We start from the raw sequence: 19,727 nt of genomic DNA, 5'->3' as shown, positions 1-19,727 counted from the left end.
ACAGAGTTAGTTGGAAACACGTAAAATGGCAAATGAATCTCCATTTGGCCTGGAGATCAGATTGGCCTGCAGTTGGATTGACGGCGGAGCTCTCGAAGAACAGCCTGCTTTTTTGCTACACAATAATGTGAGAGGCACAGAATTTTGGTACCGCAGGTGACCTCTACTTCGCACTGATAGGGTGCGAAGTTAAGATCCCGCAACTCCTCACCTTCGCATTGAAAATATATGTATCCAAACAGGGCCTATACTTGCTCGCACTTTACAAGTATGCAGCACCGACAGCGTATGCCTCACATATCCTAAAACCGATCGCCGCCCTTTGGGAGAAGCATTTTTCTTTGTTGAATTGAAATCAAGCGAGAATAGAAGGGACAAAAATGATAACTTCAAACATACTTTCTCCTTGTAGATATCAGCTGTAGAATGGCTAAAGCTATGTAACAGGTTTCTTCCCAAAACAATGAAAAAGAAAAAAAGAAAGAAGAACAACTGCACCTACAACAGAAGAGGAAATTAAATAAATGAAAGCAAAGAGAACAAAACTCTAAAACAAACAAGGCGAAAATTAAGCAAGCAATTCACATCCTAACCGCATTAATATTTTTGTTACATCCAACCTATGCTCACAAAAAGAACACATTAGCTCATCCATGTAAGAAAGGGGGAAAAAAAATGCTACCTCAAAAACGGAAGTCAATTCGGGTGGTCCGAACCTGAAGGACCGCCACTTACCTGAGGACTCAACTTAGCTTGGTTGGTCGCGTTCGCACCGTCGCCCAGCTTGTGAGGCTTGTTTCTTTCCTTGCCATGCTGCGCATCAACCTTAAGCGGATGGACTAGGGTTTCTCCCGGTTCCGATTCCGACTTCCTCTTCAGCTTCTTCTTCACATCAAAATCGGCAATTGCGCTTGAACCACCTAGTTGAGCCTTGTCGATCATTTTCGATCCTTGGATAAGTCCGGGTTCGGCAGTAGGCGAAGGCAGAGGCTGATTGGACAGCGGCTTGTTAGAAGGAACTATGGTGTGGCTAGCGGAATCGATAGCCGGTCGCTCTTGTATGGCTCGCCCTTGAGTGCTAGTTTGACTGTTTACCTCAACCCTGACAGCTGAGGCGAGTTTTTTCCTCTTAATCCGTTCCTCGTCGCGAACCTACATTTTGAAGCACATGCATTATTCACCAGATAGGAATAAATAAAAGATGAAAAAAATGTATAGACCTTACCTAAACTGTAGCGCATTTTGATTTTACAAACTAATGGAATGTTTTAAATTCATATTTGCCGTAATTTGATGGCAAAACTTTTTTGACAGAATATTTTGTTAGCTAATGGAAAAGTTCTATTACTTGACAAAATGTTTTGTAACTGGTTTATAGGGAACTTTAAAAGTTCGAACAGAACTTCAGCAGAAATTTCTCATATCAAAAGTAATGAAAGATTAGGAAGTCAAATAATAATTCTTCAAAGTTCAGGTGAGCTTTCTATGTTTTTACGTAAATATATAGAAATTAAGTTTTCTACCAGAGCATATTGCCAAACAACATAGGAGGGATAGAAAGATTTTAGAAAGAAGATACATGATTTGATTAGAAATCCATGTCTAGCCAAAAAAGAATGAAACTCTTAAGAATGCAAGTTATTATAAACATAACTGCAATTGTGCAGCAAAAAACTAGAATAGTTATATGATGGTAGAATAGTTTATAGGGTTTCATTATCGATGAAAATGCATCAATGTCAGGTATGAGGAGTGACGGAAACGAACCAAGGTACATTCTTTGCTAGATGTAAATACATATGATAAGGTGCTTTTGTAGAAAGTTTCATACCACTTATTTGTCTAAATGTAGCTAAAAAGGAATAGAACACTAACTAATAAGCTGTTCACTTATCAAGTACGTAAAATTTCAAGACAACATGCGAAAAATCTTCGCATGAATCACAATAACTGGAAACTATTTCATCATTTCAACCACATATTGTCACCTCAAAATCTTAGGTGAAGAACCGTGCAAACCAGCTACACAACAATGACTATTTTAAGTTACTTAACCTCAGGCAGTGAAAGGTTTTAATTTTCCTAAATAGGTCCTTTATCATCTTCCATTTTCACTATAAAGCAGCATTTCTTAAATAGATAGTAAGCACTTGTGATTTATATCCTTAAAATGAATAAAGTGGCTTCCAAAACGAGGTGCCAGCTTCCAGTGAAAATTGACAAAAAACAAAATTATAGGTCCAAAAACTACTATACTTACCATTGCAACACTATTTATGGGTAGAAACAGCAACGGAGCATAGAAATATATCAAAAAAAATCATAACAAATGGTAAACCAATGTTTTGTCGTATATAAACAGGAAAAAAAATGTGAGTGTATGCAGCCATAATAGTAGAATTGATTAATGGGTAGATAGAACGGTTATATGAGAGTATAGAACCTTGTGTGGCCTGTAAAGTGCCCTTTTGCGTTCCTTCGATCTGTATATAGCATCTTTGATCCCAACATTATCCATATAACCATGCGGCCATAACTCAGCAAGCTGGGACCAGAACAGAAAATGTGATTATGAGCAGAATAAACTTACAGTATATCACAGTGTATTTAAACATAATTTCACAAAGAAGAGTTCAATAAACTGCTGCATTTTACACATTGTACAAATATGGGAACTCCATTGGCAAGAGATAACGAGATTATTAACAAACACTGGTAGGTGAGTAACATCTCTGGAACAAAAATGGAAGCAGAAGTGATATATGATATAATCGAACAGAGATGTTAACTACCTGAACATATAATTTCCTGCTTTGAGGGCCTTTGTCTTCATCCATTCCCTAAGATGAAAGATAGATTAAGATACTGATAAGATAACCTTTTTAATTATTATGTACATATTACAGCTGTTTAAATAAAATTATGAGGCTAAGTATATTGTGAGCAAACAATTATAAGCATTCTTCTACTGAAAGAAAAGTTTAACTTCTTTGGCAGCTCTTTCCTAAAGATTGACCGGAAAGTGAGTTAAATCCTTGAGAAAAGATAATTTATCATATCTCGGATATGGATTTGGTACCTCAACATACAAATCATAGAGATCGCAGATTCTGTCTTCTAGAGCAGCATCCATGCGATACCTCCCTTTCAGATCTTTTCTTACATTGCTATTAATGCCTTCCTGAAAATCATCAGCTGAACCATCCAGTTGTTCAGATGCCTGGTGAAGCAAAGACATACTTCAATGTTATGAACACTTAGGTCGAAAAAAAAGATAGCTGTATAGTTATATGGTATAATTCCCCTCAGATTTTTTTTTTACACGTATACCCATAAATTAATGACTGTATGGCTCTTGAAAGTCTTTCATCCGATACAAAATTCCCCTTTAAATTGGCTGATTCCACAACTTAAGATCAGGGAACTTCTTGTATCATATTGCACTTTTGAAGTGCATATATAAAAATTCAGATTTCTAGGGAATATATATGTATAAGATGATTTTGCTGGGATATATATATGAAAATCTTGTATAATAATTGTTAAATGGAAATGAAAAACTTTCAGTCTTTCAGACGCCTCATATAAAAAGTTGAGCTTCATATTTCAAGATACATATCAGATGTTATGCAACCTCCAAAACTAATATTGTCCAAAAATGATTAAAATAAATCTGATCAGTTTTCACAATTCAAGAAGGAAGATAAATGAAGTCGGGTTATCATCTATGATTAAAGTTTACCCTCGTCTGCATCTGTGAAACATGTGCTCTGATCATTTCATTGATCTCTTTTTTTATTTGCTGGAATCGGTCAGCCTTCTGCTGTTTAGCTGAAAGTCCCAATTCAACCATCTGCCTAATGTTTCTCTGCACCAAAATATGATTGGTTAGTGTATACTGCATAAAAAAATACGAGACCTAAAGTAGCGCAAGTATTCAAATCAGTGATACTTACATACAAAACTATACTAACAAGATGTTCTAAGGCAGTTACTTAATTTTGGATGAATATTGAGCATAAATAGCACTTTATTCTTCATCTCCTTTCATATATATCCTCTTCTCTCTTGACTACTAAATTGTCACCCTAACGATATACTTATACGCCCTTTTATATATCCTTATGACATTATGCTAATTGGATTACACACATAGAGAGTACAAAGCAAGCCTCTCTTTTTACAGCGCAAGGTTATCTTTCAGCAGATTTTAAGTAAGAAACCAAAAGCAGGAAATCAAGGCTAGAGATACCAAATTGCACTTGCTTTTGTACTTCTCTATTTCAAAATTACCTTCAGAGTCTCGCGCTGAACCAGATGACCAAGAATACCCATAAGGCGGTCTAGTAACTCGTCTTCTGATATTTTACCTCGTGTTGCCTGTATCAATGAAAATTTGGTTGCTTGTAACAGATCCAACAGAAGTTTCAACTGTAAAAATATCAATGAAAATTTGGTTGCTTATAACAGATCCAACAGAAGTTTCAACTGTATAAAGGAATTAAGCCGAAATAGGAATGAAAATAAGGAAAACGGCTGTTAGTAGCACAAATCCTTTTCTGTCAGGAGTTTCTAAATAAGTCAAAAAAGTTGTTTAAGAGTTTCATTCACTACATGGATGAGACAGATTGAACAAAAGTTTTTTTGTACTCCTGTTTGTCTTCTTCATTCTCTTCTTTCTCTCTAAATAATTCCTCTTTATGATTGTTTAAGTTTTGTTTTACGAATGAAATAAAAACTAACAAAACATTTTTCCTAACTATTGATGTTTTCGACACCATAAGATTTCATTAATTTTCCTTTTTTATTATTAGCATTTATGCAATCAATTCATGATTAAATCTGATTAGTTTCAAATCAAACGATTCAAAACATCTTTTCTTGATCTTGATTCTCACCTCCAATTAATTTGTAATCTAAAGAATCCAATCTGAGCCTAAATCAAAGCGCGTATCAACCAAGTTAGTCAAAAGCGCAAGTTGTGTTGATTAAGTCCCCAGCAGTCTTTAAGTTTATTTCATAGAGTTGGTTTTATATTCTGTTGAGTTCAAGTTGCATGTATGAGTCAGTTTGTTATAGGAGTGTTCTTGTTTGCATTGCTGCCACACGAACAATGACTACTATCTTTCAATAAGCACTAAAAGAACATTGCAAGACCATGGTGTACAAGACTTGCACAAATATTTCAAATTCAGATAAAAACCACTACATTCAATTGAACCATAGAGAGAAGGAAATCCAGATTACTGATTGAAGGAAGCGAAGATGCCATCTAGAGGCATAACAAGAACAATTTCTCAAGTAACAACAATGCCAAAAACAAACGAAATCACAATAACAAGCTACAACTATGACTCTACCAGAAAATTCTTTGAATTATAAAGCTATATACTACCCACATATTCGGATACTCCTAAAGGCGAGTAGTGGCTTAAATGGGTTCTCAGAAAGTTAATTCCCATCATCATTTTAGCTACCAAATAACTGCATTCTATGCACCTTCTGTTATAATATCATATTTGTGTTGAAATTAGCTGCGTCAATAAAATTTTCACATATATAGTGAGACAAAGAAACAAAACATGATTTGAATTATGGATCATTTGAATTTTGAACCCAGTAGCACAGATCTAACTCCCGCAACAAGTCATAAATCCATCCCTCAAAGCTGCATAAAATACTATAAAATTCATAGCTACTCTTTAAAGTCAGCGAAGTGTGGATTTGTATTCAGATTCCAACCAGTAATTTGGAAGTATTTCTCTTCTTTAAACCAATAAATATCCTATAGGATATAAAATGGAAATTTTGAAAGAACCACTATAGGATGGTTAAATGTTGTTGCTGAAGTATTTTGACTTCACCTATGAATATTTCTGAACAATTAGGATATAAAAACAAAGATGGTCACAAGTTCCATTAGCTTCAAAATTTAACAATGTAGAAACTAGGATTCCCATGCAAACTGTGACAGCCACATAGAGCAGCACGTACCATGTCAGCAACAAAAACTTCACATTATACTTGTTTTTCTCCTCTTCTTTTTTTAGTTTCAATGTCCAAGGAGACAGTCTGAATTGCACGTGCCATGGCACATTTCGCGACAGGTTCCAAAACAGCAGGGGTTGTTCCACAATTAGGGTAATGCTGCATGCACCTCAGAAGGTCCCTCTCAGAACAATTTTTGATGAATCAGTGTGGCAATGTACGATTGGTTTAACTTTAAATTTCAAACAAGACAATAGACATAGCCATCATATCTAAAAAGTTAAACAAACCACTAGCTTCAATGTGCACAATGTTGACTCATCTTGAAGGACCTTCCAGAGGAACATATAGCATTTATTCACAGTTATATCCTTGGTAACAGACTGATACGCATACAAAAATCAATAGAAAAGGTTAAATCAACAGAATACCGATAATCTCGCAACTTTAGCAAGCTTTTGCTTTACTTCCTGAGGCAATCTCCTTTTAGCTCCTTGAGTTGCAGGATCCACAACATGGACATCATGACTTGGTGGTCTGGCTGTAAGAAAACTTAGAATCTTTGAAGTCAAATCTTCCAACAGCAATGTACTCGACAAAACAATCCTCAAATCAAGAAGCAGATTAGAACTTGTGGCGAACTTACACTCTGCAACTATCTTCTCAAGGTCACGAATAGCTCGCTCAAGTGTCGTGCCCTTAGGCCTCATAGAAGAACCTTCCTTCTCCTTAGCATATGTTGGCTGCTGCAAAAGACAAACAGAAAAAAACAGTTTAATCAGAATCAAGAACAATGCAATATAAGATAAAGCTAAGAATACATACCTTTACAATAGTGCATTTTAATTTTACCTGACTTGTAAATATTTTGATTTAACTGCCTGACTCACAATATGTGTGATTTAAGTACGTCTCCATCAGAATCAAACTGTATTTCAAATGGTTCTGATGAAAATTTCATAACTTAAACAGGATATTATGTTAATTGCAGAATATCCTACAACTCTTTTGAGGGAAATAGTTAAAACTTCTTATGGAACTTAACGGATTTTCTGAAATATCAGTCCTGAAAATTTAGGCCGCAAAACCAAAATTTTCAAATTCAGGTACTACTTTCCAAATATGCAAATCCATAGTAAGATATATACACTTTTGCATAAAACAAATGGTGTGGCATCCAATGAACAAGTAATTGAATGCCTGTATTAGAATCTTTAGATTTAACTGGATAAAACGGCACTTGTATATTGGATTATAATAAACAACAATCTCAAAAATAGAGAACTATCTGCTTTATCAAGTGTCTTTGCTGGCCTACTAGACAGATTGTAAAGCTCAGGATAGGGCTACAAAGAGTTTAACAAAGTAACAGAATATTCAACTTGTTCCCACCATGCTGCTGCAACTTCAAAACAGAAAAGAAGCATATGTTCAAGGAGAAAACCTGTCACAGTTCAATCTACCAACCACAGTCGAAAAGAAAAGAAAGAGATTATATGGTTCATATACATTACCTAAGTTAAGAGAAGCACTGAATCATTTTAACTTAATAGCCTCAATGTATCGAAAGGAAAGCTCATACCCATAAGCTAAGAATGTAGAGAGTAATTCTTAACTTTTTACGAAACAAATGGATACTTACTATTGTTTGTGTAGGATAGACACTTCCATAACTGTTCATGTCAGCAAATTCACCAGCTGCATAGTGTTCTTTGCGCCGTACTTTATTTGCTCTGGCATTTTCGTCAATAAGCGATGACTTCTTTATTTGACCTTCATAATGTGAAGAAGCACCAGCTTTATGTCTCTGGAATTCCTTCCGCACTGAAGGCAGAGACAAGACAATATTATCCGAAAGCTTTGCAGATGTTGGATTGTCAACACTGGATGTGTAATCGCCAAATTTCTTTTTAAGGACTGCTGTGGGGGCCTTTAATGAATTTTTCATCCGTCTCCTTTCTTCGTGAAAATGTTCACCATAGAGACCCAAATCTCTACTTGATGACTTTCCCCTTGCGACAGAAGCACTGCCTGCAACAGTTATCATCTGCATATCACCCATGCTAGCATCATGATCTCGATCCTTTTCTCCACGAACTTTTGTTGAATCTTTTCTTCTCCTTCTGTTTAGCATAACATTAGGTGTAGAGCTAGGTTCGCTGTTCAAAAGTAATAGGTGTATCAAAAAAATGTTTTCATAACATTTTTTGACCTAATTACGCAAATGAGTGTATTTGAAAGCAATCATGAATGGAAAAATGGTAAGTAATGCAAATAACTCCCTATTATTGAAGAAAAATAAAAGGACTCACGCAAATAACTCCCTATTATTGAAGAAAAATAAAAGGACTCACGGTTATACTAATTATAGGTGTTGATGGTTGAGATGACAATCAAAATTTACGAAAGTTTATGATCTTACAGGTAAGCTCGAAAAATCGGCCATAATAAGTCAAAATGATAGAGAACATAAATAATGTGATAACGAATCACGAAGAGGTTCTGGCACCAACTTACTGACCCCTGATAATATGTCCGGTGGTGCAATCAGAATCACGTCAATTAAACGGATTCCATTTTGACTCTGATTTTGTCTTTTATTCAAATTATTTAAGTCAAATCTCATGATTTTGGTTTGTAATTAATTCACATTTACTTGTACTGAGTCGATTATATTTCTTGGAAATGTCGATAACATATAGAGTATCCTAGATGGACTCTGAAAATCTTTTTAGGAAAGTTTAGATCCATAGAGTTTCATAATCATTTCCGTGAAGGAGAGTCCAAAAGGTTTAAAAAAATCTCAATTTACGGCATGAACTCAAAGAGATGTATTTATCGTAGTAGACGGGCTCTAAAAGAGTTGTTCAAATGATTAAGAGCATCATTTTCAGCCCAACTAGTTTTTCTTAAATCTAAACGTCGTATGGAGGGAAAAGGTCAGTGTTATTTTCTAATGTTTTGAATCTTCTACCTCTTCGCTTTTACACATTAGTTTATGTTCTGACCAGGAGAATCTTAATAATTACTAGAAATTCTGAGTACTTACATAACTAATGAATTACTTTGATTTATAATTATGGAGGAGAAAACTGATAATAGATAAGAAAATAGTTAAACGAATATGCAGAGATAGAATAGCAGAAAAGCCAAAATGAATGAGTAAGAGCTGGACAGATGGAGAAATAGAATTGTGGGTCATAATATTAGAGATCTTCTTCCTCCACTAGATCAATTTGTAAGAAAAACTAACAAAGCTAGGCATTAATATGTATACAACCATATTTTCAAACCAGGTGCTTAACGTCTTACATCTGTTCCAACTTTCCTTTATTGACAAAATAACCAGTGTGTTTAGTTGCCAATTTGTCAACTTGGAAATATTCATCCTGCAAAGGAAAAGGCACATTCCATATAAACATTATAACAAAAGCCATAATTCAATCAAACAATCTCAATTCATTGTACACTGATCTACTAAAGATTGGATTTAATTTGCTATGACAGGGGCGACATTCTACAACTAGATGAACAGCACCAAGCCATCAATATTAGAGTAAATATATATGGAACCATGCCAATTGGTGAATTCCCAACTACTGAGAGACATCACTCTGTTCAGATAAAATAGTAATAGAGAAACTACGCCACAAATAACTATATTAGATCCTTTACACATACGAAAACTCAGTTTTATATTCTTATAATATGCATTATAATAAATAGTTCATCTTCTGCAGAATATATAAGGAAACCCAACCAGTTCAGCATCATCAATAAACGAATCCTCAGTGTCATATTGATCATCGTCAGGAATGTCATCAAGTTCTTCCTCATCGCTGCTTTGCTTACCCTAAATAAATGACCTTTGAGTCAATAGGGAATTAAAGAAAAACATACTTTAAAACAAGCAAGACTGACATACAAATACAACTTCAACTTGCAAAATGTCCTGCAATTTTCTGATTTCTTGCACTTTATTGATACAGTAAATATAAAACATGATAGATTCCAGTCACATATTCTTACCATATATAGGCGTTCAATTTTTTCAATGACTGCGCTAAATCTGTTCTGAGGTGGTTGATCATCCTTCAGTTCATTTTCAGCAGGTATAATCTAATAAACAAGAATCGTCAATTTAGGTGAAGTGATCATAGAAAAGCATCATATATTACCAAATATTATTAATTATGTCACATCCTATATATGAAAAGATGTCTAGTAATGTATCCTCAATTAAGTATCAATGACAATACCGAGTGCCAAACATACATCTTAAAATAGAAAAACGACACACAATAAGACACTTTCATGTTGTTCAAGCAAATATAGCAAGTTTCAAAGTAATAACACCCAAGGATTTAAGTGCCGTGGTAGAGGAGCGTGCGGATTCCAAGTATGGAACCACTGAGACTAGTCAAGTACGTATGAATTATGCATGTTAGCAATTGGGGTAACAAGAGTGTGGATTTTTCCCTAATTTTCTGATTCCTACTAAGTAAAAACAAAGCAAACATCACAGATAATCGCAGTCCAATTTGATGTATCAAATTTTAGTGCATGATATTTTTTTTCAGTTTATTTTGGCTTTTCTTTCTGTCTATAAGATGCCTATGGTTTATTCATTTTTGTATGAAATACGTCGCATTCATGGTATCATGTTAATATTGTTGGATCGAGATGAAGCCACATTCCGAGTCAATGTCACGGAGAAAAGCCGAAGAAAACAAGTTACTGGATGTTCAGGTTCCAACACTCGGTGAAGGAATTTCGGAATCCAAAAGTGTGAACTTTTGACTGGAGTTGGAATTCCAGAATTTGATTTAGGAATTCCAGAACCCGAAAGTATGTTTCTGCGCGATGTTGAGATTCCAGAGTTTGGTAGCAAATTCCAGATTCCGGAATTCAACATCTTGCTAAGTGTCGAGTTCCGTAATCCCTGTTTAGATTCCAGAATTTGGACCTGAGATGAGTTTCTTGAGTTGGACTCCAACTTGATGTAATCTGGTGCTAGTTTATGAAATTTACCACCTTTAGGAAATCTCCATGTTCCTCGTGCGTGTTCTGTAATAAAGCTTCAACTATTCTCTATCACTACAATCACTATCAGATTAGAATTTCGGTACTGGTAAAAATGAACAAAACAATAGCCTATATATCCTCACTAAACGTAAGTCCAACGAAATTTACTCAAAAGCCAGTGCTTTCTCCAAAGTCCAAAGATAAAGTTAGTACCTTTACGAATTATCCTATCAATAAACTGAGATCGATTAAAACCAAGGATTGTACGGCACGGGGCGATACGTACCGTGCCCCAAAAAGGGGGCATGGTACGAGGGGGTCTCAGACCCCGGCAAGCAAGGCCATGCCGCACGAGATAGAGCAGCATAGTGACGCATGCCGGGGTACAATGCCGTGCCAGCACTGTGCACTTTTTTTTGCATTTTGTTTTTTTTTTTTTTTGTTTTTTGGGGTATTCAAAGTATTCTGGGTACCCCACATCTCCCAAAGACATTACAAATTAAATATTTACTTGTTAGGCAAGTCAAAAAAATTATAATTTAATTTTTTTTGTTTATCAATATAGGGCAAATTTTTAATTTACATATCCGATCGGTCCGAACCCTCCGCTTCCGCCACATACATCCATTTTTTCTTTACAAATTATTTTATCAAAATTTGTAATACCGCGAAACTTTTGCGGAATTAGGGGAGCAAAATCGAACTCAATAAATAAATTTTGAAGCACATCAAACATAAAATTTTATTTTTGCGTTAGAAGATTGAAAATACTGATAAAATTAAAAATTAAATTAAATCAATTGATACTTAAATTTATTTAATTTATTTGTCATATAATTTATCGCTTAAATTTTTTTTGATAGATCTACTATTTTTTAAAAAAAAATTAATTAAAAAATAATTTTTAAAATAATTAAAAAATGATTTTTAAAATAATTTTTAAAATAATTTTTTTGTATTTTATAAAAGAAAGACTGTAATATGGTCAAAAGAAAAAAGAGAAAAAGATATCTTCGCATTTTAAAAACTCTAACCTATAAAAATTTCTATTCTACATCAGATATAGTTGTACTTTACATACAAAAAAGCTTACAAGTATGTTAATTAATAAGTATAGTAAGATATACATAGCAAATATTTATAATTATTTGATTAAAATTTTCAAAATAATATTATAAGAGCTTATTGAGATTAAAAAAAAAAAAAATTTAAAATAAGTCCGTACCAAAGCGTGCATGTATCATGTGTCGGCACGGAAGCGTGCCGGTACCACACCGTGCCAGGCAGATAGCGACACGCTCCCGTACCACGGCACTTTAAACCTTGATTAAAACGGCAAGTATATCAGGTATAATTCCCGATATAGGTTCAACCAAATGTACTCAAAATTCCAGTGTTTTCTCCAAAGACAAAGCGAGAACCTTTATGATTAATCCTATCGATGAACTGAGATCAACAAAGATGGCAAGTATATCAGGTTAATACCACACAAAATCCCTTCTTTAAAGGAAAAAAAAAAAAAAAGTACTTTGGCGATGGTATACCCATATAAATCTGAAATTAAAACACATTAAACAAACCTACCTATTAGAAGAGCAAAGAAAAAACACCAACAACAAAAAAAAAAGCGCCGAAACCCTACCGGACCAGAAGGACCAGCTTGGTCGGCGAACACCGGATCGACCCCGACTTGCGGGGCCGAATCCCCACCCTCCTTCGCAGCCTCCCTGAGCAGCTTCTTCCACGACACAATGGTGGTCTCCCCCGGCTTCAGCTCCACGTAGAACTGCATCCTCCGCTCCTCCTCCGGCGACTGCGCCGCCACCTCCGCCGCCGCCGCCACATTCGGAGGGTTAGCCGGCTCCATGGGGTCCACTGGTGGAGGGAGGGAGAAGGGGGGGTTCTAGGACATGGGGGATTGGGATGAGAGCGGGGATTGTGGGGATCGGAGAGGTAGGGTTTCGAAATTGGGAGGGATTTGGGGCCTCGGCGTGTGCTCACGCTTTTTGTCGGGGAGAGGGGGTGGGGTTTGCAGGGGAGGACGAAAACGAGAAGCTCGCGCGGGATTATTGCGGAGAAGAGCCCAAGCGCTCTCTCTTTTTTCTTTTTCTTTTTTTTTGTCTTTTTTTTTAATTTAATTTAATTTATTTTTTTTTTTCACTGCGTTAAATGTACTGTACCATTGCTCGCCACTCCACGCTCACCAAATGGAAAATGCTTTGCGCGACCAAAAAGACCCCTATAATGTTTTCTTCAGGGAAAATTACATGGGAGCACCCTAAACTTTTACAATTAAGTCCCCAACGTCCTGCTCGTGCCCAATTTCGCCCTTAACCTGTTTGATCCTCAAACTATGATTGTTGTGACACTTTGGTCCTTAAACTTTAATTTATTAGAATTTCTGATTCAAATTATTACAATTAAGTTTTATAACCCAATTTAATTGTCTAAACAGTGAAATATCACTGTGGTAGAAGTAATATAGCAGTGTTGTGCTTGATAATACGCTAATAATTAAGATATCACATCACTCTTATACTAGTGATGTATTAATATTTAGTTGATTAAATTGGGTTGTTGAACTTAATTGTAATAATCCTAAAAGTTCGATCAAAAAATTATAATAAATTAAAATTTGAGGACTAAATATATCATTTGTCTTATAACTTGAGGACCAAATATGCAATTTATCAATTGAATTTCTACCCATCTAGTTGTAAAGTTATTGTCAAATAATATAAAAAAATAACCCGTATCTGTTAAATTGAATAGAACTTATCATGTCTTAACTTAGACGTTAAATAACCGTCTTCCTCAAGTTATCATATAACCATATTTTTAATATTTATTTTCTACACCTAAACAATCGTTTATCTTGAAAAACTCAAATTATAAAGTAGTGATATTTTAAATATTTTAGATTATTTATTTTATATTATATTTTAACTCTAATACAGTTTGAGTTATAATATTTTCTTTACTTGAAGCTAAATTATTACATTTAAAAGTATAAAATGAATGGAGAATCGATGAATTCGTATGAATAAATATACATATAAAATAAATACAACAATAAAATTTTACTCCGAGATATGGATTAAAATAAAATACTCTTAAAAATTCATGAACTAAAATAAAATATTACTAAGGTATAGGGTCTTGAATATCGAATTTAAAACACAAGTACCAAAATTAAATTAAGCTAACTGTAAGGGACTAGTCGTATAATTCGTACTGAATTAAATGCACTGAATCTTTTTGCTCCCCACTCGCCTCTTACCAAATGGGGTAAGAATTAAAACGTACGCAGGCCCCTTCATTTATAAGAAATTTTAAACTGGTCCCTCAATTTTATTTTTTTTGGATTGATATATCTCAACTTTTGTTTTTTTATAATTAAATGAGTTTTATCAACTAAATTAAATATTTTATAAAATTTGCGTTTAATTTTATCAAATTTAATAATTTTGATCTCCATATAGTAAAGATAATTAGAGTAATTAATGATTATTAATACTTAATGAAGTTGTTAGATTTTATTATTATTATTATTTAATGCAAGGAGACCCCCTCTGCTAGAGTCGATTTTGAAATAGACCCTCCAAACTTTACTTTTTTGGATAGATACCTTGAATTTCTCCTTAAATGTAGTTACCAGTCATTAATTATCTTAGATTTTCTTGCTAAATAATAATTGGAACTATTAAATTGGTAAATCACTAGTGAATCTTATAAATATTTCAATTTAAGTTACAAAAACAAATGGTTTTTAGTATAACCAAAAAAAAGTGTACATTTTATACCCACTCCATCCAAAGGCTGAAGAAGAAATGTAATTATAAAATAAAAAAATAATCAGTCCATTTTATTTTTGGTTTTTTCTATTAAGCCTTAGTTTGATATTGAAGCTCATTTGACGTTATTAGATAAAATAGAGATGGGATAAAAGCATATAGGACTATACTTTTGTGTTTTCCGGTGGCACCGCAGAAAATATATTATAATCGATTCATTGCGATATGCGAAATGCAATTTTTTTTTTTTTATAATCGACTCGTTGCGATATGCAGAATGCATTATTATATACGAAAACAAACATAATATTTTTCCATCATATTTTTTCACAGCACGCAACGTAATCTCCTTGTAATCCCAAATGAAGCCTAAGGCTTAGTTTAGTATTAAGGTCCATCTGATACTATTAAATAAAATGGAGTTGGGGTAAAAGCATACAGAGATATGCTTCTGCGTTCTTCGATGAGACCGCGGAAAATATACTGTAACCGACTCATCACGATACACAAAACAAATATTACGTTTGGAAAAAAAATGATATTTTCCAATCGTACTTTCTCACAGTATGTAATATAACTTTCTTGCAATCACAAACGAAATTTAAACATATTTTTTCAAGCTCATTCCCTATCATAAACAAGGCAAAGTATAAAAAAATTACTCAGTTTGATAGAATAAACACGATAAAATACATTTTTTCCTCTGAATATTTTGTTATCAAACATGATCTTACATGACATGATATTAGGGCGAATTGTAAGCTTCTGACATTTACAAAGATCTAATTTAATGGATTAAAATTACATCTTTTATTTTATCAGTCAATATAACGTATTTTTTTTATATCTATCATGCAGATAAGCAAGGTAGTTTAATTCAATAGATTAAAATTTTACGTATTTTTTATATTTATCATGCAAATAAGCTTCCTTGGACCATTTCTTATCGCACTGATCTTTAGGAAAATACTCTAATATTACTGGCTCCATTCTTAATAGATTAAGATGCATTATTTTGCTACCAAATCCATCTCAACCCTTCAATCATTATTATTTTTCTCTCACCCATTCCATTTTAGAAGTTCTTATTATTATTATTTTTTAAAAAAAAAACAGTTGTTTCACACTATTGGAGCTCAATTTTTGTCCGGTTTAATTCAAATTTTATGCCTACGGGCCGTTTAGCTAAATTCTGAAAAAGTAATTTCTGCAAAATTGATTTTAGTTTGGAAAATGATTTTGATTAGAAACTATAGAGCATTTGGCTGAATTTAAAAAAAAACGATTTTTCTAAAGTGATTTTGTAAATATGTTTAGCAAAAAAAATTAATATCTGCATATGATAATATTTTTATTAAATTTTATTTTAAAATAATTTAAAATTTGAATTAAAATTTAAAATTTGTAAAAAATTTAAATTTTGATATTTAAATTTAAAAAATAAATTTGAAATTTGAAAACTTAAAATTTACAATTTGAATTTTTAAAGCTAAATATAAATTTTCAATTTCAAATTTAAAATCTAATTTAAAATTTGACATTTGACATTTGAAATTTAAAATTTAAAATTTAAATTTTAAATTTTTTTTAAAATTTAAATTTTAAAATTAATATTTAAAATTTTAAATTTAAAATTTGAATTTTAAAAATTAAAATTTGTAATTTGAAAAATTAAAACGTATAATTTTAATTTTTATTTTTTTTAATTTTTAATTAAAATGTTAAATTCTAAAATTTCAAAATTTAAATTTTATCTTAAAATTTCAAAATTTAAATTTTATCTTAAATTTTAAATTTGAATTTTTAAATTTTGTATTTTAAAAATTAAAATTTAAATTTTGAGATTTAAAATTTAAATTTAAATTTTATAATTTGAAATTTAATATCTAAATTTTAAATTTTATGAGTCCAAACTCAAAATCAAATTTCAAGAAGCAGATTTTAGCTACTTCCAATTTTGGGCCTCGAAAATTAAAAAGCTGATTCTCAAAAATCAAAATCAGATTTTGAAAATAAAGTTGCCAAACGCTTTATTGAGCGACATTCACTTTTGAGCCCAAAATCGCTTTCAAAAGGTAGGCCGAACAACCCCGAAACTTTACTGTGGCCACGGGCCGTGCGTGGTCGTGATAGTTCCCGGGCCGGCATGACCATGGATCATGTTGGGTTGTGCCATTCGCAGCCCATGGCCTGGCCCAATACGGTCCAATAACCTTTTTTTTCCTTTAATATTATGTAAAACTCCTTTTCTTGCGTCTTCAATATAATTTAAGCTCGGCTCTTTCAGGAGGCCCTAGCTGTCTCCATCATGTACGCTTAGTTCATTTCGCTTAATGAATGAAGCAGGTAGCTTGCTACCTATTTCTAAAAAAAAAAAAAAAAAAAAAAAAAATTAAGCTAACCAATCATACTTATAGTGCACATGGCTAAAGACTTTGTTGGTTAATACTCGAGGTTTCAAGTTCGAAGGTTAGTTGCTTCGCGTTTCTAACAGATTGTTTTCCGAGCGAGACGAGCTGGGCCATGAACTCGGAGAAAATGCATAGTTGGCTGATACAGCGCAACACGTATTGTGAAAGTAGGAAGATAGTTTTTTCTGTTTTTAGAAACGTAAATCTAAGCTTTATAAATTTATTTTCCTCTTCTTCTACTCTCATGATAGATGATGACTCCGCATGGCGCATGCGTAATGTGTGATCCCCTTCTCTTCTTCTTTATCTCCAATAAGATATAAATTTTGAATGTTGGGTGGTAAATTTTAAATAGGGATAGGCGTAAAAGAGAATTCAAAAAGATTTTTCACATGACCAACTTTTTTTTTTATTTTTTCTTTTGGAGGAGTTCATGTTCACTTTTAGAAATAGATGGTGGAGTAATATTTGGGCAATAAAAACTAATTAATGCAGTTAACATTTTACTCTTACTCATTCTTTGGATATGCATAATACCATTCATTTGAACCCTATGGTTTGGTGTAAATGGTGGGTTGAGTAGCTTGGTACAAAAAATTCGTACTTCTTAATATTTTCAAGCATTAGTTAATTGCTTGTTAAAGTAAGGTCTTTTTGCATAAAAAAATGAACAGTTTTGCATTTTTACAAAAATCGATCACTTTTTTTATTTTTATAGATTCGGACGGAATTATTTAAAAGTTGACCAAAATATCTTTATACCTTAAACACCCTATATTTCTCTCCTCTACCCCCTTCACACTAGCCTATATTGAGGCTGCCATTGGCAGTCTCGAGCTTTCATCCCACTTCTGCTGCCTTCATATCAACTCCTCCATCTGCATTGTGGTGTTCCAAACGTGCAAGAGGAAGATGATGAACTTGCTTGTTCATCGTCATGGCCTCTCAAAGCTTCGTCGGAGGCGAAGACAAGGAGGCAAAGGAGAGGAGGGCAACGATCGCCGACCAAGAATATTTTCAAAGCATGTTCGCTGTGCAAGCGTAGTTGACCGAGGTGAGGTGGTGGCGGTAGTAAGAGAGAACAAGCTGGCAGATGACATGATGTCGCACTATTCTAAAAATAAATTGCACTATTTAAATATATGTTGCACTATTTAGTAAAAAATCGTACTATTTTATAGTTTATTTTACGTATCAAATAGTGTAACTTTCTTAGTAAATAGTATAATATGTGTTCAAAATTGTATTATTTTTTTAAAATAGTGCAACTTCGTGTCATCTGCTAAATTTTCTTTCTCACTACCGTTGCCATCACTTCGTCGTTGCGAACCTGCTCACAAACCTGCTTCGGCAGCATCACCAGCGATCATCACCCTCCTCCTCTGTGACCTCCGTTTTTTATGTCCGCCAACGCTCCGAGCAGGGCTACCCTCGTCTCTAGCTACCGCCACGACCTCGTCGAAAAATGTCGAGAGAAGCCACAACGATTAGCAACTTAAGCTTCGTTACTATCATCTCACGAGTGGGCGAGGTCGGGAAGGAGCGCAGTGGCAACCCTGGGCCGGGGGAGGAGGAAGAGGAGTGAGAGGAAGTGGAGGAGAAATAGAGAAAGAAGAGACAATAGGGATACTTTTATTAGTTTTTAAAACTTCAACCCTGAATTAGCAAAAACGAAAAAAATGGTTCACTTTTACAAAGACGTAAAACTAGTAAATTCCATTTTTGTACAAATTAGCCTTTAAATTTAAAACCGGTCAAAAAATCCAAACAAAAAAAAAAAAGAAGGGCACTTGGTTATTTCAACATCAATAGATTTACGGTTAAAGTATATAATAATATATTTTTTTTATTTTTCGATGCAATTGTAAAATGTATATTGCAATCGACTTACTATGATATATATAAAACGTGATATTACGCATAAAAATAAACAAAATATTTTTTTATCAGATTTTTTTGCGGAATGTACCATAGTTTCCTCAATGTCAAACCGAAGCAATTAATCTGACTCTTTATCTTTTTCTTTTCTTGTTGTTAATTTCTTCAATTATTGAGTGGTGCATCAGCAATTACCTAAATTGGCATGTGATGTAGATTGAGTGCATAAAGCTCCATGCCTCATCTTTTTAACAGTGAATCCTCTCCCATGTGTTTGTCATGTCTTTGGCTTTCACATTAAATGAAGCATAGAATGTCACATGACATGATTAGACTACACATAGAGAGAGATCTTCAACCTAAGCCTAGCTTTAAAAAAAAAAATCATATGCATTACAGAATCTGTTCTTGTGTACGGTACCGTTTGGTTCGGGTATAAACAAGAACTACTTATTATAGGAATAGGGATAAGTATGGGAATAAGAAAAATAATGTTTGGATGAAAATTGAGTTGTTTCCGTGGATAAGAACAATTTTAGATAGTTTTATATAGAAAATGAAGGTGTTGGTACGGATAACCGAGAACTACTATTCTCGGATAAAAAATTAGTGTTTGGATATAAAGGGAGGG

General features: G+C 33.6%; 1 protein-coding gene across 1 annotated transcript; it reads right to left on the bottom strand.

Moving 5' to 3' along the window:
- LOC109710360 (ubinuclein-1-like) lies at positions 385-12,880 on the bottom strand. Its single transcript, XM_020232872.1, has 13 exons — positions 12,656-12,880; positions 10,018-10,107; positions 9,749-9,841; positions 9,301-9,377; positions 7,631-8,147; positions 6,635-6,734; positions 6,420-6,529; positions 4,294-4,380; positions 3,743-3,868; positions 3,080-3,220; positions 2,793-2,840; positions 2,444-2,545; positions 385-1,152 (listed from the first exon to the last, which is right to left on the bottom strand). Exons 1-13 carry the CDS (start codon positions 12,878-12,880, stop codon positions 697-699), a joined length of 2,172 nt encoding a protein of 723 aa, XP_020088461.1. The 3' UTR covers positions 385-696.

Source organism: Ananas comosus, linkage group 5 (assembly GCF_001540865.1).
Source record: "Ananas comosus cultivar F153 linkage group 5, ASM154086v1, whole genome shotgun sequence".
Classification (NCBI taxonomy): Eukaryota; Viridiplantae; Streptophyta; class Magnoliopsida; order Poales; family Bromeliaceae; genus Ananas; species Ananas comosus.
This window is presented reverse-complemented; position numbering and strand designations above follow the sequence as displayed.

Bases quoted from the DNA above. Each gene is read 5' to 3' on its own strand.
- LOC109710360 (XM_020232872.1), bottom strand. From the start codon at position 12,880: ATGGAGCCGGCTAACCCTCCGAATGTGGCGGCGGCGGCGGAGGTGGCG. The intron at 6,735-7,630 runs GTAAGTATCCAT...TGTCTTTTGCAG, and splicing joins TCTATCCTACACAAACAATA to CAGCCAACATATGCTAAGGA. The intron at 2,546-2,792 runs GTAGTTAACATC...TTCTGGTCCCAG, and splicing joins GCAGGAAATTATATGTTCAG to CTTGCTGAGTTATGGCCGCA.